Genomic DNA, 24722 nt, shown 5'->3' on the forward strand with positions numbered 1-24722 from the left:
TATCAAAGAAAGGAAGGCACCATCACAAAATCAGCAAGAAAAATTAAAATGAGGCTCAAAAAATCATTTTCCCGAGAAATGAAGAATTTTTATATCTATCTTTTATACTGAGATATATTGAGTGCTGACTACAAAGTTCAGCGACATCTGAAAACATATCTTTTCCATTAACAGAAACTTTAATTTTCAGTCTGTTTTACTCCAGATTCCAATGTATAATATCACACCTTCAATTTGTCACCATTGCAATAGCATATGAACATATTTGTATGCAGAGAGAACATAAATCATGCACCTCTAGAAAAAAATCATACAATGTATTTATGTTTGCCTTCTCTTTGGGATATATTTGTGAAATTAAAGTGTGGCCTAGATTTAAGGAATCATAAAAAACAACTTTGGTTTTAATTAGGATTCAACAAGCAGCCTGTTTCTTTTCATTATCATTGCTAAATTCATAACGCATATCCAGTATATATATATATATATATATATATATATATATATATATCCATGTAAGTATGTATGTAGGCAGTAAGCAGCTATGGGGATATTCCATTTGATTTCCTGAAGCTGAAGATAAATGAAGTTACAGGAAAATAATACCAAAGTGTTTGATTAGCATGAACAGAAAAGAAAGCTCTAAACTCTGGCTTTGAAATTGAATTGTGTCTCATGAAACTATAAGAGTATTATAGTTGAGAAGGCAGAACTCCGAGCCCCTCTCCTTCACTTCATTGTCATTTAGCTGTCTTCATATGATGTCACTCATATAATGGCATCTTTTTTTTTTTTTGTAACGGAGGGCTTTACTGAAAAGGTTGACAAATGAAAAGAGATCTAAAACTGAACAAATCTTTTAGTTAAAAGGCTACTTGGAAACAGAATATAGTACCACCAAGTTATAAAAATGCAAAAAACAGCTTGTATGAACTTTCTTTCAACAATGTCATTGTTTAAGAATGTAACTAAATTACTTTTGAGGTATTTCATAATACATGTTGGGTATTTTAAATAGTAAAAAAAAAAATACATATGTGAATTCAGTAATGACTCAAATATTTTCTATTTAGTCTGATAAATTAATTGGCACTTAAAATAACTATACTTTATTCATAAAATATCCAAGATAAAGAATACGCTATATAAAGTAACCAACCATTTAATAGTAACATGCTTACAGTGGCTCAAAGCTGAATGTGACAAATGTACTTCAGGAAAACGTATTTAACAGTGGACCTAGCTATATTCTAATTCTAAACTTACTTTTTTGGGGTGTGGAGGGGTGGAGTCTTGCTATATTGCCCACGCTGGTCTTGAACTCCTGTACTCAAGCGATCCTCCCACCTCAGCCTCCCAAGTAGCTGGGATTAAAGGTGAACACCACCACACTCGGATTAAACTTACTTCTATATGAAAAATAACCAGACTAACTTTTAGGGATTAGTGGTTCCACCAATTCAATTTTAAGACTACTAACAGAATTTTATAATATAAACACCTATGATATGACAGCATACATAAGAAAAATATTTTTTAAAGTTTTAATAATTCAAACCAAAACATGCTGTAAGTTTAAAAAAAATTCACTTAAAAATTAGTTGAAAAAAAAATACACTTAACACTAGCGTACCGTTCTGAAGAAAAAACTTTTTATGACTTCAATGACATGTTATTTTTAAGCAGCAGCAGAGGTCTTAAACACCTTTATATACTTCGAAATACTATTGATGATCTGATTTTCAATACTGTATTAGGTGCCATTAAAGAGACCATTGTTCTTTGAATCAGTCTCTGTGTTGCTGTGGGAAGCACGGTAAGGCAGAAGCACTGGAATCATGGAGGCAAGTTACTGAAACACTGTGATACTGAAATACTGCTGGCTTCTGGAAGAATCTCCTGACATGTGGAATTAGACATCTGAAGTGTCGCTCCAATCAGTCACAGTTACTAAGCTGCTTTTTAATGTGCTTGATTCATTTTCTTGAAGTCCTTCTCCCTTTGGCCCCTTAGGATTAAATGCGCCCCAGGCATTTAGCACATGAGCAAAATGCGGTTCATTTTTCACAGGTGGAGATTCCTTCTGTTCTTTCCCAGATTTTTTTCCCAAAGATATCTCTTCCTCTAGGGATGGTATGTCCCAGTCTTCATCCTCCACATCCGCACACTTTAGTTCTTGTAATTCTTCTTTTTTGATAAACATCTCAGGAACATTAGTTCCACCGACTGGTTTATTCACATTTTTGCGATGTGGAAACATCTTTTCAACTTTTTCAGTAGGTGTTTTAATGGCGGCTCCTGCAGGCTTGGGAGAATCATCAGTGTCCTCGATTTCGCTTCCCTCGGTCTCGTCCGCGTCACTTTTCACTGTGTTCTTCCCGAAGCTGCCCTTGCTTTGCGATGGCAGCACAGGAAGTGGGCCTGGGGATGTGTATGCCCGGATGAGGTCGTCGTCCTCCTGCTCCTCCTCTGAACTAAAAGGAGGGGTCGTAATAGTTGAAGACTTTCTGGGAAAAGGATCTTCCATGATATTTTTCTTAATTTTTGGAACAGATGTCCTATCAGTAGAAACAGCTTTTTGTCTAATCAGTTGTCTGTTTTTGGAAGGAAGTTGTATCATTTTGGGTACTTCTCTAGTTGAAAGGGTATCCATTTGAGAAACACTGCACTTATCTGAAGAGAGTAGTGCTTTCTCCTCAATTTTACAGCTGACTTGATGTTCAAGGAATTCTCGAATTTGATGAAAGTTAGGTATTTCTCTTTCTTGCTTATGTCTTTCTGATTCCATACTTTTTAGTACTCTATGCAATTGATCACTTGAAATGCCATGTATATCTGCATTAATCCCCAAGGTTTCCAGTTTCTCCATCAAGTTCTGCTCCACCATTGTTCTTAGTCCCTTAGTGAGGGAGGAGTTACTCTTCAAAGCTTTCCTTAAATGCATTTTGTTATTTAATTTCTGTTCATTTTCCCTTCCTTTTTCTTCTTCTGAAAGTTCTTCTATTGGTTCCAGTATGTGCGACGAGAATGCCTGTTCATGCGCCATTGGCAGACTTGATTTAGTTTCCAAAGTGTGCATGGCTGGGGCATTCATAGGCACAGCTGGAGCAGCTGGCTGAGATTCAAAAGCCTGCCAGGCTAAAGGATTTCCTTTGGGTTCACTGACACTGTTTAATAGATTACAGGTAAAGTCTTTAATCTGCTGTCTCTGAGTTATAATCAGCTCGTTCTGCTCCTGGAGTCTCTGCCCTAGCTCTTCTATCCTTTTCTTGTAGAAAACATTGCTTGCATTTAGTTCATCTATCATTGAGGTTGGAAGTTTCTCTGTATGTGACAGGAGCCGATCCTTCTCTTTCTTGTGTTCTTGATGAATAGCTTGAACTCGAGCTGTCCATTTGCTTTCCTGACTATCAGGAAGCTGCATGACATTATGGAAATCCTGGGGATATGGAGAACGGTCTTTTTTAAACTCGTGGGCATCTTTTAATGTGCCTATGTTGGACTTGATCTGCATATTGGACTTCTGGATTTCTGACAGTTGATATTCTAATGCTGAATTCTTCGAAGTTAATTCTTTAAATTCCTTCATAAACATCTCCTTGACTTTTTCCATTTCATCAACTAGTTTCTCCTTTTCTTCTTCTTTCCACCTACCAAATAACTTCAAAAAGTCTTCCTCTTTTGCTTTCTGCATTTCATATTCCTTGGAGAATCTGACCGCACTGGCATGGTGTGCAGCCTCTAGCTCAGACCTGGTGAGCTGCAGCTCTTCCTTCAATACGACGATCTCACTCCGGAGCTTCTCAATCTGTGCATTTTTCTGATACTCAAAACGAGAATTTTCTTCAGCGTGGCGGCGTTGAATGTGACTTTGTAGAAAAGCTTGGTTCATAAAGGCCTTGTCACAAAAATGGCACTGGTTGGCTTTGGCCTCAATCATCAGCTGCTGGGTGGAGATCATCTTCTTCCTGCGTTTGCACTCTTCCTTGAGCGTCTTGATCTCCCCCGCCTGCTTGGTGAGCAGCTTCTTGCTCTGCTCGCCGTCGCAGTGGCTCAGGCTCAGCCGCTCCTCCAGGGTGTGCAGCTGCGAGGTGAGGAACTCTTGTGAGTGCAGCAAGTACTCGATGGTGAACTGCGCCAGACGGATGAGCTTCAGCAGCACCGGGTCCACCCCCGACTGGCAGTGTGGGCACTTCTCGTCTCCCAGCTTGCAGAAGGTGATGTTCATGATGTTCTCCTGCAGCGTCAGCACGTCCACGGCCCCCGCCACCTTGTCCACGTCGATGGCGCTCAGCCGCCGCCAGTCCACACTCTCCAGCCGCGGTCTGAACTGGAAGAAGGGCAGGGGCCCCGAAGCCGCGCTGGGGGGCGCACAGGCCATGGAGGCTGCGCCCGCGGCGGCGGCGGCGGCCACAGCGACGTCGGGCCCCTCTGGGCCGCTGGCGAGCGGGTAGTAGACATGCTTCTGGAAGGGCATGCTTGAAAGCCAATCCGCTGCCTCAGCTTGCATAGGAGGAGCCGGGCGGTCTCTACCCAGCCTGGGCCGCCTCCTGGGCCGCCGCCGCCACAGCCCTCAGGAGCGGGAGAAGGCCGGGTTCCTTGCTTCCGCGGCGGGGGCGGCCTAACGTCTGGACGTCCAGGACGTTGCTACGGCAGCGCCCAGATCCGGACCTGGAGCAAACGGCGCGTCCGTCCGCGCGCGGTCAGCGTGCACCCAGAGCCCTTACAAACTTGGGTCGGGGCTGCATTCTGGGTTTTGGAGAGGCTAAAATATTTCTAGCAGCAACTTGTAGACTTCAGGCCTCTCATTTACATGGGTCTTCTGGGGGCCTCCAGTGGTTACCACAGAGATCAATAAGCTGAGGAAAAGCCGGTCATTCCCCAATCCACTGGGGAATTCCTGCTTGGACCAGACATCAGGAATTTTTTTTCTTTCCTGGCAGATCTGTAGACTCTGGACTCCATCCACTGGGCTGCAGGATCAGCGGGAACAAGAGCTGTGGTCTCTCTTGCTCAAGTATATATCCCTAGCACCCCAGCTGCGCGCTCCTGGGCGGGTGCCTGGCGCTGCAGGCGGGCGGGGCGACACAGGGGACCCAGACCCCAGGGTCACTGCTGACGCGGGCCGGGCCCGCGGAGGCCGAGGAGCAGCAAAGCGCAGAGAGGCAGGCTGGCTCCTTCTTGCAGGGTGCAGGATGAAACGTGTCTGGTCTGGGCAAGTTGTGGCGAGGCCGGTCGACTGGTGCCGCTCCAGGGCCTTCCAGACTCCGGACCACCAATGGCATCTTAAAATATTATTTTAAGCTTTAAAAAAGTATGTAAAACTGCAGCCAAGATTATAATGAATGGATTCAATATTTTAAAATATTTAAAAATTGAAGACTTTGTTTCATATATTGGAATCATCATTGTCTCTAAATAACTTCCTGGGGATTGCTGGGTGAAATGGCATTCATTTATTATAACGGCTATTGTTTTTTAAAAAATACACACTAAACACAAAAACCAGGATAGAATGGTCAAATAACATGGACAGAAACCCGACAGAAGAAATTCCAATAAACTAATAAATAAAATATTTTGCCTTCTCTGTAATTTAATGTAAATGAAAATAAATATATACTTTTAATGTATGTATCATGTCAAATTAGCAAAGTCTGTGTTGTGTGCATGTGTGTTTTAAAAAGAACATTCGGTATTGGTGATAATATGTGATATGGTTTAGCTGTGTCCCCACCCAAATCTCATCTTGAATTGTAGCTTCTTTAATTCCCACGTGTCATGGGAGGGACCTGATGGGAGGTAATTGAATCATGGGGGTAGGTCTTTCCCGTGCTGTTCTCGTGATAGTGAATAAGTCTCATGAGATCTGATGGTTTTATAAAGGGGAGTTCACCTACATATGCTCCCTTTGCCTACCACCATGTAAGACTAAGATGTACTTTGACTCTTCATTCACCTTCTACCATGATTGTGAGGCCTCCGCAGCCATGTGAAACTGTGAGTCAATTAAACATATTTTCCTTATAAATTATGCAGACTTGGATATGTCTTTAACAGCAGTGTGGCCGGGCGTGGTGGCTCACACTTCTAATCCCAGCACCTTGGGAGGCCGAGGCAGGTGGATCACGAGGTCAGGAGATCCAGACCACAGTGAAACCCCGTCTCTACTAAAAAAATACAAAAAGTTAGCCGGGCGTGGTGGCGGGCACCTGTAGTCCCAGCTACTCGGAGAGGCTGAGGCAGGAGAATGGCATGAACCTGGCAGGCGGTGCTTGCAGTGAGCCGAGATTGCGCCACTGCACTCCAGCCTGGGCGACAGAGCAAGACTCCGTCTCAGGAAAAAAAAAAAAAAAAACAAAAAAAAAACACAGCAGTGTGAGAACAGACTAACACAATGTGGCAAAATGAATATCCTAACAAGTGTTAAGAGAAAATTTTCTAGAAATCAACTTGATAATATATATCTAAGTGCTTTTAAAAGTGCATACACTTTGAAACAGTCAATCCACAGAATGGCACCAAATATTTGTAAACCGTGCATCTGACAAAGGACTAGTATCTAAAATCTACAAGGAACTCAAACAAATCAGCAAGAAACAAATAATCCCAACAAAAAGTGGACAAATTAGATGAACAGAGATTTCTCAAAAGAAAATACACAAATAATCAACAAACTTGTTGACTATGAGAAATTGCTCAACATCATTAATCATCAGGGCAATGCAAATTAAAACCTCTATGTGACACCACCTTACTCCTGCAAGAATGGTCATTATTAAAAAGTCAAAAAACAATACATGCTGGTGTGGATGTGGTGAAAGGGAATGCCTGTATACCACTGGTGGGAATGTAAATTAGTATAACCCCTGTAAAAAACAGTATGGAGATCCCTTGAAGAACTAAAAATAGATCTACCATTGGATTCAGCAATTCTACTACTGGGTATCAACCCAAAGGAAAAGAAGTCTTTATATGAAAAAGACACATGCATACATATATTTATTGCAGCACAATTCACAAATTGAAAAGATATGGAACCAACGTTAAGTGCCCATCAACCAATAAGTGGATAAATTAAATGTGGCATATATACACCATGGCATACTACTCAGCAGTAAAAATGATGAAATAATGTATTTTGTAGCAACTTCGATGGAGGTGTAAGCCATTATTCTAAGTAAAGTAACTCAGGAATGGAAAATTAAATACCATATGTTCTCACTTATAAGTGGGAGCTAAGCTATGATTATGCAAAGGCATACAGAGGGATATAATGGACATTAGAGACTCAAAAGGGAGATAGAGGGAGGGAGGCTAGAAATAAAAAAACTACACATTAGGTACAATGTACACTACTCGGGCGATGGGTGCACTAAAATCTCAGACTTCACCAGTATATAACCCATCCATGTAACCAAAAACCACCTGTACCCCAAAAGCTCTTGGAAATTTTTAAAAATTAAAAAATAAAATATAAAAAATAAAAGGTCATATTCTTTGACTTAGTAATTTTCCATATAGAACTATATCCTGAGGACGTAAATGTAAGCTGGGTGGAAAAATTACTCTCCAAAGATTTATCATGACGTTAGATAATCTGTTAGTGTGAGCACAAGTAGCTAATTTTCCCAATTTCCATATTCCTGTGGAATATTTCAAAATATATAGTAAGTAAAACCTGTAATACCTCTGAAAACCATAACAGATGTGTTCCGTTTGCCGAAAAATGTAGTTTCTCGTTTGTTCTGCTTGAGAGAGGGTAGATGGCACCAGGGTGAAGGAAGAATGGAGGACGGATCAGCGTGTACAGGAAGTAGAGAAAACTCATGTGAAAGGTAGACATCATCAGCAGGAAAATCACAGCCTGGATCCCTCCCAAATGAATAGAAAAACAATTAGACCCTTGAAAAGCTACTGACCCTCATAAGAAAAAAAACTACTCCAAAAACTTACAGAAAATAATTGACTCTTGTATTAATTCGTTTTCACACTACTGATAAAGACAAAACCATTACTGGGAAATTTACAAAAGAAAGAGGTTTATTGGACTCACAGTTCCATGTGGCTGGGGAGGCCTCAAAATCATGGCAGAAGGTGAAAGGCATGTCTCACATGGCGGCAGACAAGAGAAGAGAACTTGTTCAGGGAAACTCCCATTTTCAAAACCATCAGATCTCATGAGACTTATTCACTATCGTGAGAACGTCGCAGGAAAGACTCACCCTCATAATTCAGTCACCTCCCCATGACATGTGGGAATTCTGGGAATCACAGTTCAAGATGAGATTTGGGTGGGGTCACAGCCAAACCATATCAACTCTGAAAGGGATTTACTGCTAGAAAAGTATACATGTTTAGAAAAATTTTGCCTTTTTATCTCAACAGTATGTGAACTCTTATTGTATTTATGAAACTAGAGTAAACAGTCATAAGATCAGGAAAGAACACATGGGGAAAATAAGTTGCTGGATTAAAAAATCACTGTGGTGGTGGTAGAGATCAGAAAATTGGCCATAGCTGAAAATCAAATCAGTAAAGTGGAAGACAGGGTTGGAAATCTGTCCAAATCTCAGAGAAATGTAAAAAGATTCAAATATAAGAGAAAAAATAGACATGGAGACTAGATAAGAAAAATCCAATAATCTATACGTAAAAATTAGTTCTCAGTTGTAGATCATGGTACAGATGAGGCTGACCTAATTATTATACACATGATGGCATAATTTTTTCCTGAGCTTACAAAAAACCTGAAACTACTGTTGCAAATGGCTTACTGACGGATTATGTAAATGAAAAGACAGAGATCATCTGTATGTATTTCAAGGATAAATATTCTTATAAGCATTCATGAAGACACTTAATCACTTACAAAGAGATAAAAATCAGTCTATCTACAGACTTCTCTTCCCCAACAATAATGTTCAGAAGAAAATGGAGCAAAACTTTAATTAGAAGGAAACAAAAGAAGGAGGAAGAAGAAAAGTATATTTTTACATAGAGTTTGGATTTTCTGAATCTGTTCCTCATGTCTTTTATTTTTTCTCTTGTTTTTAAATCTTTGTGACCTCCTGTGAGGAGGAGAAAGAAGAGGAGGAGGTGAAGAATAAAAAGAATTTCAGACACATATAAATTGCTATTTATGTGCAAAGGCAGCAGAATTACATTCTCAAACAATGCAGTTCGGAAATGCTCTGAAAACAATGCACCTGTAACAAACTCTTCCTGAAGTCTTTTTCAGAAAAATTATCTACCATCTCACAATGGCCCAACATAAGTGAGAATACCAAGTGAAGTATCTCAAAAACTGAGAGTTTTTCAACTCTTACATTCACAGGCAGTCTAGGTTCCATGCAAACGATACTCCACAAATAATAACGGAGAAATTTTTAGATTTCTTTTTAATATTAGAAGATCAAAGCCCTCAAATCAATCATTCTTTGCATTATCTGTATATTAGAATTTCCTGTAGAACTTGTAAAATCCCCAATGCCCATGCAGCACTCCAGACATTAAGATATTTACATGTCCAGCGGGGGATGAAACCCAAATGACAGTATATTTAAATCTTTCTGGGTGATTACAATGTGCAGCCAAGATTAAGAAGCAGTGCTCCACAATGAGATACCATCTCGTGCTGGTTAGAATGGCGATCATTAAAAAGTCAGGAAACAATAGATGCTGGAGAGGATGTTGAGAAATAGGAACGCTTTTACACTGTTGGTGGGAGTGTAAATTAGTTCAACCATTGTGGAAACAGTGTGGTGATTTCTCAAGGATCTAGAACCAGAAATACCGTTTGACCCAGCGATCCCATTACTGGGTATATACCCAAAGGATTATAAATCATTCTACTACAAAGAGATTCTACTATAAAGACACATGCACATGTACATTTATTGCAGCACTATTTACAAAAGCAAAGACCTTGAACCAACCAAAATGCCCATCACTGATAGACTGGATAAAGACAATGTGGCACATACACATCATGGAATACTATGCAGCCATAACAAGGAATGAGTTCATGTCCTTTGCAGGGACACGGATGAAGCTGGAAACCATCATCCTCAGCAAAGTAACACAGGAACAGAAAACCAAACACCACATGTTCTCACTCATAAGTGGGAGCTGAACAATGAGAACACATGGGCACAGGGAGGGGAACATCAGACACCAGGGCCTGTCGGAGGGTGGGGACAAAGGGAGGGAGAGCATTAGGACAAACACCTAATGCATATAGGGCTTAAAACCTAGATGACGGGTTGATGGGTGCAGCAAACCACCATGGCACATGTATACCCTATGTAAGAAACCTGCACATTCTGCTCATGTATCCCAGAACTTAAAGTAAAATAAAATGTTTTTAAAAGAAGCAGTGCCACAAATCTTTACTGTGCACAGAGCAGGAAAAACACAACAAAAAAAAGGAACAATGTAAGGGTACTGTTTTCTCCCTAGTCAGAAGGTGCAAACTTTCATTTTAATATTTTTAATTTGCTAACTATATTGCTTTTCCAGCTAAGATCCTTTTAAAATACTTGCATGTCATACTAAATGAACACTTTGGGCTTTGCTGGCTGATCACCCTTAGCAACTCCGGAGCAATGGCTTGGGAAAGTTGTTTTCATGAAAGACTCCCTCTGTACTACGTTTCTTCCTCAAAACAGAATTATCTGAACTACATTTGAAGAGCATAATTTTAAACTGGATTAATTTCAGAGTCCATAAATGAAAAGCTGACACACACAAAGAAACTTCAGCCAATAGAATAAATAGCTAGGGCCCCAGACTATATAACAAAGGAATAGTTTAAAAGACCACTCAAGGATTTTGTATATTTATGAATATATTAATGAAAGCAAATATTGAATATATGGGGTCTTAGTCTACTCTGGGTCAAAGTGGCTTCAATGTGAAGTAGCCTAAGGAGTGGGCACTTTAACTCTTCAGGTCACTGTGATAGCATGTGCATCAGTGAGCTGCAGAAGCCATTATGTGCATTAATGGGACTCTAACACACTTGTTTCTAAAGTGTGTGAAAGACAGAGAGGCCATATCCATGAGGCAGCCAAGGTCGTGTCTTCAGCATAGGCCAGAGAATTCAGACCAAAACGTTAGCTTCATAATGTAATATCCAGATCTAATCTCAAAACTGTTCCATACATTTATTTATTTATTTATATTCTCTACTGGACTAAAGGAGGTTTCCAAGTCAAACACTTTGTGATTGAGGCAGACTTGACTTTAAAGAATTAAGTGTATTTAGTTATAATTCTATAAAGTCTCCACTTTGTAATTCATGCTTTTGTCATGAATGGAAATTACAGAGATTCGATTCCAATGCAAAAATATTTATCTTGACAAGTTTGACTAAATAAAGCTGACACACATCATCTGGAGCTCAGAAGTTATATTAATTTTCAAGACCAGAAGGAAGTGAACCACAGAAAAGAAACTAACTTTAATATACTGAGATCTTTCACGTCACAAAAGCCAAGCCAAAGCTGAAATCCAGGGACAAAAGCAGGTCTTAGCTAAGAAGTGGTGTTCTGCGCCATATCCTTCCTGCTGGGAGTAAGGTTAGGCATTACCACTAGGCTAGCCACATTGTGAGACCTCATTACTTCAGACCGCTCTAATGTGGAATTTGTGAAAATTTCATCAGGGCCCTGGCTAAAACTCCCTGGGATTCACAGAATTTAGGATTGGAAGATGATCACATCCAGACAGCAGCTGTGCCTACAACATTCCCTATCCCCGATGAAAGCAAGTGCACGGTAGGTACTTAATAAATAGCAGGTGATTGTACGCACTTGTGGAATGACCCTCCCACATGGAGCAGTCATCCTCCCAACAGCATCTTTGGCAGATGGGAATCTGGCATCTGCTTTTCTGCCATCTATTGACAGGCCTCTAATGATCTCCTGAGGACACTCATTCTCTTACTCAGCCACTCTAATTGTTGGAAAGTTCTGTCTTAATGTTGAACTAAAACCTGTCTTCATGTAATGGTCCCCCACTGGCATGAGTTCTGCCCTCTACAACAACATAAAATGAATTTTTTTAGTCTTCTACCTGATAGTTCTTAAAAGAATTAACAGAAGTTAATAGGCTTCTCCATACACACAATCATCGTAGATCCTGTCTTCTGGGTATAATTTAGACTGTGAATATTAATGTTAATGCCCAGTGATTCCCAGGATGGAAAATAGTATTGCAGATATAAACAGAGAGTGATGTTACCACATCTTAATTTAGGCAAATCTTTAATGACCACAACATATATAATTGCTTCCATGAAGAATATCCAACAATTTCCACGAGGCTTCTACTCTTGAGTACTTCCAAATTTAATTTCTAAAGTAAGTTTCCAAAGCAGGAAAGAATTTTTCCTCTACTAACTTTCATAAAGAATAGAGAAGACATTGCATTGCCTGCTGTGGAGTTGTTTCCCTCCCCAGACAAAGCCATCTAGTGAGGACCAATGGAACTTGGACGAACATGAACTTATTTCAGTGTATTGGGACTTACAGCATCAGTCTTTCTGGGAGGCTCACTACCTCCTCTGGATACAATTCAAACTTTCCTTCCCAGAGCAAGGGCTTATTTGTCTTCCCTAGGCAACTTCTCTTCATTGTTAGCACACTGTTGTGTTAGCAGATGGAGCCTGGTAGCAGCCTGCACTGTATACATGTCTGCATAGACAGTCTTGAGGGCTGTATTCTGGAAAGGGGAAAACTGATGGATAAGGTCTCCCTTACAACATCACTTGGGCCTGCCATTGGCCTTGTAACCTGGGAACAATCAAAAGCCTTACACACTTTCCTTGTGTTCTTTACTTGCAACATACCGTTTCTGAAGAAAACAATTTCCCCAGCCCCTGCATTTAGCTAGAAAAACCTCTTATATAGGCTAACCACAGTCTTTTATTCAGATTAGCTTCTAACCTGTTAAACACATTAGTTCGCCCAACCTCTTTATACCCTACAGGTTTCTATGGTAGCATCCCCTACATATAGAACTATTGCTTTTTTTTAATGTCAAAACTTTAAAGAACACTGTTGATATAAAGTCATTGTAAATTTGCATAGTCTTTGCAACCATTTTCTTAAAAATGTAACATTTTTGAGGAAGGGAATCTTCATTCTAATGGTACAAAGATATCATGTGGGCTAGCAGCAGGGCTGCCTCATAAACTCCCATGTAAGAAATGCATTTTCAGCCTATGAGCCACTCAAGGATATTCAGTGCAGCATTGTTTATAAAAATGAAAAAAAGGAAAGACCCTCATACATCCATCAGCAGAAGAAGGGATAAATAAATGTGGTCTCTTCACACATCAGAATATTATAGATCTACTAAAAAGAATGATTTAGAGCTAAAAGGATCAACATGGATAAATCTCAAAGAACATAATGTTGAAAATATACATGTGTATAGTGTGACACCATTTATGTAAATAGTAAAATGCATAAAGTAATATACAGATAGGCCATGGATGTACAAATTTGTAGCAAAATGTGTAGTGCACACACTTCAAGATCAGAGTTAGCCCAAGTGAAGGAAGACGGAAAGGAGATACAGGAAAGATATAAAGGGACTTTCCCTGGGCCAATAATATTTAATTTCCTTTTTCATGTATAATGTGTATGACAAAATATTAGCATGTGTTAAATCTGGGCCACAGTTATATGGGTACCTGTATTTTTCTGTATGTTTGAAATAACTCATTTTTTTAAGTTAAAGAGAATGAAAGTTGCGCTTTATTTCCCCAAAGGAGCTACTACGTTTCTTCCCCTCTGATAATGAGATCCCTATTATTCAGTGGTCTTCCAATTTTCCTTTTTTTTTTTTTAGCACCAGAGTCTTCCTTTCAAATGAAAATTTTTATGGATTCCTAATATACACAACCAATAAAAGCAGAGGTGCCCTGGAGCTCTGCTTTTCCTCCCACCCTCTGTGCATCTAACTGAGTCCCCAAAGATATCTCCATAGATCAGAAAGCTCCAGAGAGCACAGTTTGAAAACCAATGGTGAATTCCTTTTGACCTGAATGCCAGGAAGCTACAAGCCAGTGTTCAGGCTTTATGTCAACAACTACGGTTAGGATATTTACATCCTCCCACCTCCCTCCCTACCACTGATTTATGAGCTGGTATTTCTTTTTATCAAGAACCTCAATGTAATAAAATGGTCCATCTTCAATAATTGACAAAAATTAATACCTCTCAACAATTTAACTGACATTTCTTAATTGTCATCCCTACAATTATTACGAATCACAAAGGTTTTCCAGTACAGTAGTTCCCCTTAGCCACAGGGGATACGTTCCAAGACCCCCAGTGAATGCCTAAAACCACAGGTAGTACCAAAACATATATACACTATAAATGAATTTCTTTTTCCTTCTTCACAATTTCACAGATAGAAGATTCATTCTTACCACAGATCTGAGAAATGTCAGCATACAATTTTTTTCTTTCCTTACTAATTTGAGAACTTTCACTTTTTCCCTTAAAGGAAGGACTTTATGCTTTTCTTTGAAATATCCAAATTGCCAGAATCACTACGCTTGCACTTTGGGGCCATTATTAAGTTAAAAAAAGGGTATCAACACAACACAAGCGCTGTGATACTGCAACAGCAGATCTGATAACCCAGGTGACTCCTAAGTGATTCATGGGCAGGTAGTGTTGACAACATGGATATGCCGGACAGAAGGAGGATTCATGTCCCGGGAGGAGGTAGGGGGACTTTGTGAGATTTCATCAAGCTACTCAAAATGGTGAACAATTTAAAACTTATGAATTGCTTATTTCTGGAATTTTCCACTGATTATTTTTGCCTGGCGGTTGACTTCAGGTAACTGAAACCACAGAAAGTGAAACCATGGTTAAGGGGAAACTACTATGTTTGTGTTAACAAAAAAATATTTTTAAAATAGAAATACAAAAAGAACATTTTCTTAATAAAATATCCCTTAAAATAAAAGAAAGCACTAAATTATTTAGAGTGAATGTCATTACCCAAATTCATGAGAATCCAGCATTCGAAATGTCAAAATTTAAAGAATATGATATATAAATGGCCTTCAACTACCATCCAACACACATTTTTTTTCCATACTCCATGAGTTAGTTTATTTGGAATCCCATGGAAATGATTTTCTTTTTTTTTTTTTTAATTTTTATTTTAGGTTTGGGGGTACATCTGAAGGTTTGTTACATAGATAAACACATGTCACGGAGGTTTGCTGTACACATTATTACATCACCCAGGTATTAAGCACAGTACCCAATAGTTATCTTTTCTGCTCCTCTCCCTCCTTCCCTCACTCTCTTCTCAAGTAGACCCCAGTGACTGTTGTCTCCTTCTTTGCAACACATGTATTAATATGGCAATTTTTTCCTTTTTTTTTTTTTTTTTGAGACAGAGTTTCACTCTGTTGTCTGGGCTGGAGTGGAGTGGTGTGATCTTGGCTCACTGCAACCTCTGTCTCCCAGGTTTAAGCAATTCTCATGCCTCAATCTTCAAATCAGCTGGGATTACCGGTGCATACCACTACACCTGGGAAATTTTTTGTATTTTTAGTAAAGACAGGGTTTCACCATGTTGGCTAGGCTGGTCTCAAACTCCTGCCCTCAAGCGATACCCCCGCCCCCCCCACCCTTGCCGCCTCAGCCTCCCAAAGTGCTGGGATTAAAGGCATGAGACACCACACCCAGTCTAATATGTCATTCCTGTGACCAACAATGTATCTATACATAAAGATAATGTAGATACTTTAACTTCAATTCTGTGAATGTTCTGAAATTTTCACACTTTCTATTAACATAAATTCATTTGTTTACCAGGTGATCTTATGCTATATTTATGAAAATGTCACATTTTTTAAAGAAGTCTATTCAACAAAGCATTGCAATTGATCATTCAAACACAGCACAGCTCAAAATCACAGTTCCCAGAAAATTCAAAATAGCCCAATAATATACATATAGTTTGCCAAATATTAAACGTATTTGCAGTAGCTAAATAGAGGTGTGCCACAGCTAGAGGAACAGTGACTGCTTTACCACTGAGTTGCTGACTTTTAATATTTGTCTATATAACGAAAAATATCACTTTGGGGAGAAATTACACATAGTAGCAGTAACAGGCAACCTACCTGACCAACTGAACTGCAGCTACCCAGTGAGCTCCATATCAGAGAAATCACAGAATTAGAGTAAAATGCTAATTGTTGCTTCCTGGCTAGGCACCCAGGCTTCCGATTCTCACCGGACACCCACCCACACATGACCAAAGAAGGCTTCTACAGTTTGACAAGAGAATCCTAATCAATCCTCCCCTTAGACCAGGCCCAAGAGTTGCCTGGGCTTACAGTGCAAAATTATTTAACAGCTGTTTTTCCCCTTGGCCTCACTCTCCCTTTAAGGGAAACAAGCAGTCTCTGCCTTACTTCATTCACTGAGTAAGTATTGGGGATGTCAGCTGGGATGCGAAGGACACTATGAAAAAGGAGAGTGTCAGGTTGCAAAGAGAGGCTTTGGGATAGGGCAGATATTTAAAGGAAGGCAGAATAAGGGAGACGAAAAGGAACTGATGAATCCTATGTCCTATTGTTGATCGATCAAATGACAAAAATCAATCTGCTTGCCTGAAAATGTACCATAATCAAGATCACAAAAGAACAATAATATGAATGAATTTTTGAAGTGATGCCTTTTAACACAAATCAGGTGTTAAGGCACTTTTTACAGCAACATATGACATTGGTGTGTTGGGGGGAAAAAGACAAATGGAAAAAAAAGTGGAAAGTTCAAAGAACCACAAAAATGATAAAATGCATAGTGAAGTTTTCATCAGGAAGGTTATATAGCCTAAAAAGCCTAATGAGAACAAGTCCAAAACATGATTGGGTAAGAGTAGAGGTTGATGAAACACCAAAATAGATTACTAAAGTCAGCTGAGATGTTCATCTCTAGAAATCCATAGGAAAAGAGCAGACAACCTCAGAGATAGAAGACTTAGATCCTCATCTGCACCAAATCAGAAGTGATGACCAGGACTAGGACCCTGCATCAAAATAACACACAAAAAGGGCCTGGTATAGGTTCTAAGACTGTTTTTCAAGGATGCGTAAAGATTAAATCTAAGATATCCAACAGTCAACACACTGGCTCTGGGAAAGGATAGAAGACTGGTGTGAAGAGATTCCATCCAGCAAATGCCCAGTTTATGCATAGAGAATAGTTTGAGTTCCAACAACCTGCAATAAACTCTTTATTAGCTTGATAGTCAGGGAATGTGGTGCCCCAGCTAATCAAATGTTTTTTGTTAATTGTTGCCACATGCAGAAAGATTACAAATTTTTAAAGAATGAGAATAAATTAAAATACACTTAACACTGAAACTAAACTGATTATAATTTAATCTTTCTCTAATTATTCAGAATGCATTCCAGGGTCATCAGTAGAAGCATAAATTATCAATGCTTGATGACTGTGCAGGAAGTCGCAGTTTTTCCAAAATCCTGGTTACTAGATGCTGGTAACAAATAATTCACTGCAATAGTTATCATTTGGAGGATTTATGTGGTAGGCATTGCTCTAGGATATGAAGTATGCCATTAATCTGCACCAAAAATAAATTTTCAGAGATGATGAACTGATACTCATAGAGGTAGAATAACTTGCCCAAGGTTCACAACGTGAAAGAGTATCAGAGCCAGATTTTGAACATGGATCTGTCTTTAAAGAATATACGCTTTCTGAAATCATGTCTTTTGCAGCAACATAGATGAAGCTGGAGGCCATTATCCTAACAGAAATCACTCAGAAACAGAAAATTAAATGCTGTATGCTTTTACTTATAAGTGGAAGCTAAACAATGGTACACATGGACATACAGAAGGAAATTAAATAGACACTAGACATTCTAAAAGTGAGGAGAGTTGGAGGATGGATGAGGGTTGAAAATTACCTATTGGGTATAATGTTCACTATTTGGGTGACATACAAGAAGCCCAAACCTCACCATTATACAATATATCTATGTACATCCTGCACATGTACCCCCCTGAATCTAAGTCAATCAATCAATCAATCAAAGAATATGCTCTTTCAGTATGTCAAACAAGCAAATCCTTGCGGCATAAAAGTATTCATAAAGTTATCTGCCTGTCTGTACAAAACTTTTACACAATCAATGGGTCAGGCTATTTGTTTTTCTAGGACTGCTAAAGGATTTTTCTGAACTATTCTTGACATTGTTACTATCTATTCATGAGGGCAGCAAACTTTGGCCATGAAATATTTTTGAAGCTTCCTTTAAGGCCAACTGCTCGTTCAAAGTATCAAGAACATATCCTGAACATCTTTGGGAAAAAAAAAATGTTTTAAGGAACTAAACTCACAGAGCCTCAACCACATAAAAATGATCTACTAATAAATGTATACCTTACAATAGACTCATTTACTCATATTTTATGTGCTGATCTAATTTTTTATTATTCTCCTCATTTTCAACTATGAAACATATTTGACTTGACTCTGACTCATAAAAGAATATGGTCATTTAAAATTATTTGAGACTTTGAGATGTGTCTAAATATTAAAGAAATGAATTCCACTTGTTGCCAGGACAGTAAAAAAGGTTATTTCATCAGCAAATGTTAAACATTCCTCCTCCTACCCTACTCCTATTATCTATTGTTTAGTCCCCACTCATTAATGTTTTCACCTGAATCATCGATGGCTTCTTGTTCATCTTCACTCACCAGCACCAATTAAAATTCTTCAGGGTTCAAATGCCTTTTCTTCCTCCATCCACAATAGCTTCACTTATTTTTAAAGCAGACAGTGATTCCTATAACAGACTTTCACAAACAAGGGGGGAAATGTGGCCAAGCTTTAGGATAGCACAAACTAATCCCAGGCCATGATACTGTTTCATTAGCTAATCTCAACACACAGGAGACTTTGCTGTTGATGAGATGACCCTATTGAATGAGACGGGCCTCCCTCCCCCATCTCTGCACATAGCCTTTTCAGATAAACCTTAAGAACTACTTTCTAAAAGAAACTATTTTCATCTCTAGCACCAGAGTGATATTTTCATTGTATTGAAGAAAATCCTACCTAAACAGTAACTTGAGGTAAAAGCAGTACTGATTGGAATAAGCTCTACGCTCAAAAGTCAGAATAGAAAAACAGACTGGCCTATGTGAAGTCTCTGCACAGACTTATGATGAGACTGTAATTCTGAAAACGCTGCAACATAATCCCTCCTTCTAATTCAGGATCTTACCCAGAAACAAAAGTTTAGAGTTCAAGTTAAATATATGTAAAGTTAAAATTACTACACTATCTAATTGAATTAAATTATGCATTTATGGCAAAGTTCAAAAACGCATACCTAACTATCTTAAAATTTAATAGATTAGGTGCCTCTTGCCATAATCGTGTTTTGAAAGGTGATTTTACTGCTGGTGATTGTAACTGCTGTGAAGTTGTTCAGCTGGGGATTTTATACTAATGCTTTGAAATGAGTTGGCTCATCCAGTTTCCTCTCTGAGATTTTATGCTCTCTACAGTAACTTTGTTAAACTTGAGTCTGAAGTGCCCTTCTGACTCTATGAACTCCAAGGGAAAACTTTCTCAAGCAAAGAAAGGTGAGGTTCATTTTCAATGTGAATGAATAGAAGAGGAAACACTCAGATTGAAGGTCAAGAAAATGTTACCTGGAACCTGAATCAATATCAATAGAAACAGCGCATTGAAGAGCAAGGTCTAATTTTATGTCCATATAAGAAAGGTGTTAAATTTCGAATTAGGTAGCTGGGTAAGAAGAATGAAGAGAGGCTTTTTTTTTGTATAAAAAAGACCATTAATTATAATTCCTTGGACTAAATTTTATAGCCTAAGAAATTATCAAGAGTTCTAATAAAATGTGATCCGTGACATACTTCTGCAGAATGACTATCTAGAAGGTCACAAAATTCTTAGGCTGGCAGTATCCCAAAAGATCAGCTAGTTCAGCCCTTTTATTTTCAATTAAAGAAACTGAAGCACGGAGAGCTTAAGAGAATTTATACATGAGAGCTTTAAAACTCTAGCATATATTTAAATTATTGTTGTCCCAAACAAAGTTTAATACCAAAAGGACATAATTAGCTTTCATGCATATTCCAATACATACAAATTGTTTATAATAGAATAAATAATCTGCCACTTCTTTAGAAGTCAAAAAAGCACAATGGTGGCATAAGTCTAATATTTCATTGAAATTCCCAGAAGTAAGTCAGTTTTTCTGCTAATCTAGGCTCAATATCCTTTCAGTTATTAAACATTTACTGAGCACTTACTGAATGCTGAGTATATAGCTCAAAACTCCAAAACTTTATTCTGGTGAGAATTTTGTCTTTAAAAATGGTGAATAAAATCTTTAGGTACACTTCTTCTGCCTATTAGTTCTTTTACCTTTTAATAACTTTCATTTTCTCCTGAAAATGCTCTTCTTTTTTTTTCAAAGATTATCGTGGATATCATCTTCAAGAATCAAAGTATCTCTCAGGTTCCATATATTCAATTGTCTTATTCAACAAGTATTTGTTACAATACTGCAGTTAGAAGCCTATGCAGTGGTCATGGCATCAATTTTTAATGTTTTTAGTCATAATATTGCTGATTTTTGTCTACATAGTATCAGGCTCACTATTGAAAAAAATAAGATAGGAGGTAGTGAACCAGTAATTCACACAATTAGGAGTCTGTGAAAGTTGGCAGAAACAATATTTATATCACTGTAGAGCAACTGACCAATATAAGCAACATTGAAGCTATAAAAAGGTAAGATGAGAAGACTACAGAGAGGAAGGTTATAGAACTGGTGAGATCAGCACCGCCTAAGGTCTGATAATCAGCACCGCAAATCCATCATTTCATTTTTTTTTCACTGCACCAAGAGCTAATCCCTACTAATGAACAAGATTTTTATTTGCAAAACCTAACGTCAATGTATTAATTTACAATGAGGAATATCTCTTTCCAAGCATGGGAAAACTCATATTAAGTTTCATGAGCAGAAATAGATATCATTTGACCATCTACTTCTTTTGATTCTTTCCATGAGCCCATAGCTATCCAACAGAATCCTTAACACAGTTATCCAGGCAACACCTGTGAATCACACTAAAGTTGAACTCTACTGGCTTCATTCAAAGGCAGTGCTTTTTCACTCCCAAGATGACTAAGAGGCAGATAGTAACCAGATTATTCTGGAGATCAGGGAATAAGAGCTAATGTAGACAGATGCTTGAGGACCATTTCATCTACACTCTGGGGGAAACCTGAGAAATTCACCTTGCTTCAATTCCAGTAGCCCTCTAATCACTAAAATATTCCAACATGGCTCTCTCTTGGAACGGTTTTTAAAAATCATTATTGAATCCTCCCTGAAGCTATCTAGGGAATAGAAAAAAAAATAGATAAATCAATAAATAATAAAAATCATTATTGAATTCTTTCTCTTCTCCCCCTTCCCCTTTTTCTAGTTTCCATTCAGCCAACTCTTCATATTGGAAAGGCTAATTTTTTTCAGATAAATAACAATTGTTTTCCTTATTGGTCTTTTTCACAGTTGTGAAAACAAAAACTGAGCTTCTGCTTCCGCTTCCTGTTACACTATACATTTTCATGAAGAAAAGAAAGGTTACGGCCGGGCACAGTGGCTCACGCCTGTAATCCCAGCACTTTGGGAGGACAAGGCGGGCAGATCACGAGGTCAGGAGATTGAGACCATCCTGGCTAACACGGTGAAATTCTGTCTCTACTAAAAAAATACAAAAAAAAAATTAGCTGGGCGTGGTGGCGGGCACCTGTAGTCCCAGCTACTCAGGAGGCTGAGGCAGGAGAATGGCATGAACCTGGGAGGCGGAGCTTGCAGTGAGCTGAGATCGCACCACTGCACTCCAGCCTGGGCAACAAAGTGAGACTCCGTCTCAAAAAAAAAAAAAAAAAAGAAAAAAAGAAAGGTTAGTTTGAAATCATCTGATTTTTTTTTTAAGGCTTTATTGTATTCTTAAAATTCACTGGACCTGAGATGGTGGGAGACTTTAGGTATCACTTCAGAGTAGTCGAAACTGAGTTAAAAAGCCCAAAGTGATGTCCATCAGTTGGGGCACAGCATAGATATTGGAATACTACAGACAGAGAAGATAATTGTTTCCAGTTAAAAAGCACAAGGAAAGATTCTCTGATGTGTGATCAAGCTGCTTTTCACATGGGCAACTCCATGAAACCTGTTCTTGTGAAGCAGGTATGCCAGGTTCTATGTTTCTAAGAGAACGTGCCTGATAAATGGTTTAAGTTTCTGACCACATCAATATATGCCTCACCAGACAAGTGTGGTGAAGTAGCTCATCAAAAAACTTACATAAACTTACACAGATAGGTAGCTAGAGACACACAAATTATATGTGTGTATATATATATATATATTTCTGTGTATGTGTGAATGTGTGTGTGTATGTGTGTGTTATTCTGGCTTTATTAAGCACTATATTAATCACTTGGTCGTAGTACATGTTCTCTAAAAACCCTTAAATTGGTCACAATGTTATAGCAGTATAGAAATGTGCAGGAAAATAAATTCATAAAATCTGAGAATCTAGACTTTGAAAAGACCCAAATAATGAGCACCAACCCCTTTCCTTGGCAGTGGAGAATGTTGAGGTCCAGATAATGTATTTTGACCAGAGTGATGAATTTCCTTAAACAGAAGCATAAAGTACGTATATCAAATATGAGAATAACATCTAACAGTCTAAGGTGTTCAGAGCATATGTAGATATAAATGATCTCATTTTATTTTCACAACTGTCTTTGGATTAGGCAGAACAGCAGTTAGCATTAGTCCCATTTTACAGATGAGGAAATTCACATTTAGAGAAATTCATCATTTTCCAATGGTGACTTACCCAAAGACACACCACTAGAGCAGAGAACTCTGTTCATCTTTCCTCTCCAAAGCCTTCAGACTTTCTACTTCGATGCATTCTACTCTTCCATGCTTACCAGTGGGAAGGAAGGGCAAACGACAAGTATGCCATGGGTGGAAGTAGTAGGGGGAAATAAATGAGAAGGGCATCTGGCATATCCCTTTTTAAGGTTAACTCTGTAAACCCTGGCTGAGTCTAAGTGTGGCCTACATATGTAGACTAGTGGGACACAAACATAAGAAATTATTTTCTTCATGACTTTTCAAATTCCACAAATAAAACTACCATGTATCCAAAGGAAATGAAATCAGTATGTCAAAGAGATATCTGCATTCCCATGTTCACTGCACCATTATTCACAATAGCCAGGATGTGGGATCAACCTAAGTGTCCACAATGGATGAATGGATAAAGAAAATGGGGAATACAGTGTCATTTTTCACAGATTTAGAAAAATATTATTCTAAAATTCATATGTAATCAAAAAAGATCCCGAGTAGCCAAAGCAATCTTAAGCCAAAAGAGTGAAGCTGGAGAAATCACATTACCCAACTTTAAACTATGCTACAAGGCTACAGTAACCAAAACAGCATGGTCCTACAATTGGACCTTAAAAAGAATAAAATCCTGTCATTTGCAACAACACAGATGAACCTACAGGACATTATGTTAAGTGAAAGAAACCAGGCACAGAAGGATAAATACCACATGATCTCACTTATATGTGGAATCTAAAAAAGTGGATCTCATAGAAGCAGAGAGTAGATGGTGAGAATAACATCTAACATTTTAAGGCATTCAGAGCATATGTAGACATAAATGATTTCGTTTATGGGGCTGGGGAACTCAGGAGATGCTGTTTCAAAAGAGACAACATTTCAGTTGGATAGGAGGCACAAATTCAAGAGATTTATTGTACAACATAAATGATTATAATTAATAACAATCTGTTATATTCTTTTAAATTACTAAAAGAGTAGATGGTAAGCATTCCCACCATGAAAAAAATGATAATAGGTGAGGTAATGCATGTGTTTAAGGCATTTTAGATTGTATACATGTTTCAAAACAACATGTTGTACACAATAAATAGATACAATTTTTGTCAATTAAAAAAATTAAAAAACAAAAATTGCACACTCTGTATAGTAGCACCCACTAGCCATTCTCATGCCCAGCCTTCAACCTCATTCTTCCTCTGTGTTCTGACCTGGCCCCTTGTGGCTAGCAGCCATCCAATGCAGCCAGGAGCAGCCTTCTTAGCAGTGCTGAGTCAATCCAAATCCCACCCCACGTGGCCCCAAAGCCATACAGTTATGTTTAACAGGAGTTACGACATGAACTGCTTCCTAGGGGCCAAGGTGACAAAGATGTCCTCTGAGAAGCAATAAAACAATAGATACAGAGTGAGAATCTATATTCAGGTATTTGGGACACTATTCTGAGCTTGCAATAGATTTTTAATTGGCTGGTGTTTCTAAAAGGTCACCGTATTAACCTTTGAGATCTTTCCCTAATGCTTAGGATTTTTTTCTAATGCACATTTAGAAAAACACAGGTGCTTAACACATTTTGTGCAGTTAAATGGGCCTCTGTGATCTGAAATTGGCATAGGCAGGTGGCTGCCAGGTCTGCACTACTTTGGGAAATAGATGTATTTCTCCTTTACCTGCTCTCCGTGGGAAGGGAAAGACGTAGGGGGAGGGAGAATGCTGACAGA

General features: G+C 38.6%; 2 protein-coding genes across 3 annotated transcripts in view; both read right to left on the reverse strand.

The window, feature by feature from the left end:
- Positions 1-24722, reverse strand: part of LOC100588339 (cytosolic beta-glucosidase) — a 134063-nt gene that overhangs the window by 48767 nt on the left and 60574 nt on the right. The gene's annotated exons all lie outside the window — the stretch shown is intronic.
- On the reverse strand, positions 796-5270 carry LOC100588017 (zinc finger protein DZIP1). The gene has a single exon (XM_003258534.3). It carries the CDS (start codon positions 4508-4510, stop codon positions 1913-1915), a length of 2598 nt encoding a protein of 865 aa, XP_003258582.1. The 5' UTR covers positions 4511-5270; the 3' UTR covers positions 796-1912.

This window comes from Nomascus leucogenys, chromosome 20 (genome assembly GCF_006542625.1).
Source record: "Nomascus leucogenys isolate Asia chromosome 20, Asia_NLE_v1, whole genome shotgun sequence".
Taxonomy (NCBI): domain Eukaryota; kingdom Metazoa; phylum Chordata; class Mammalia; order Primates; family Hylobatidae; genus Nomascus; species Nomascus leucogenys.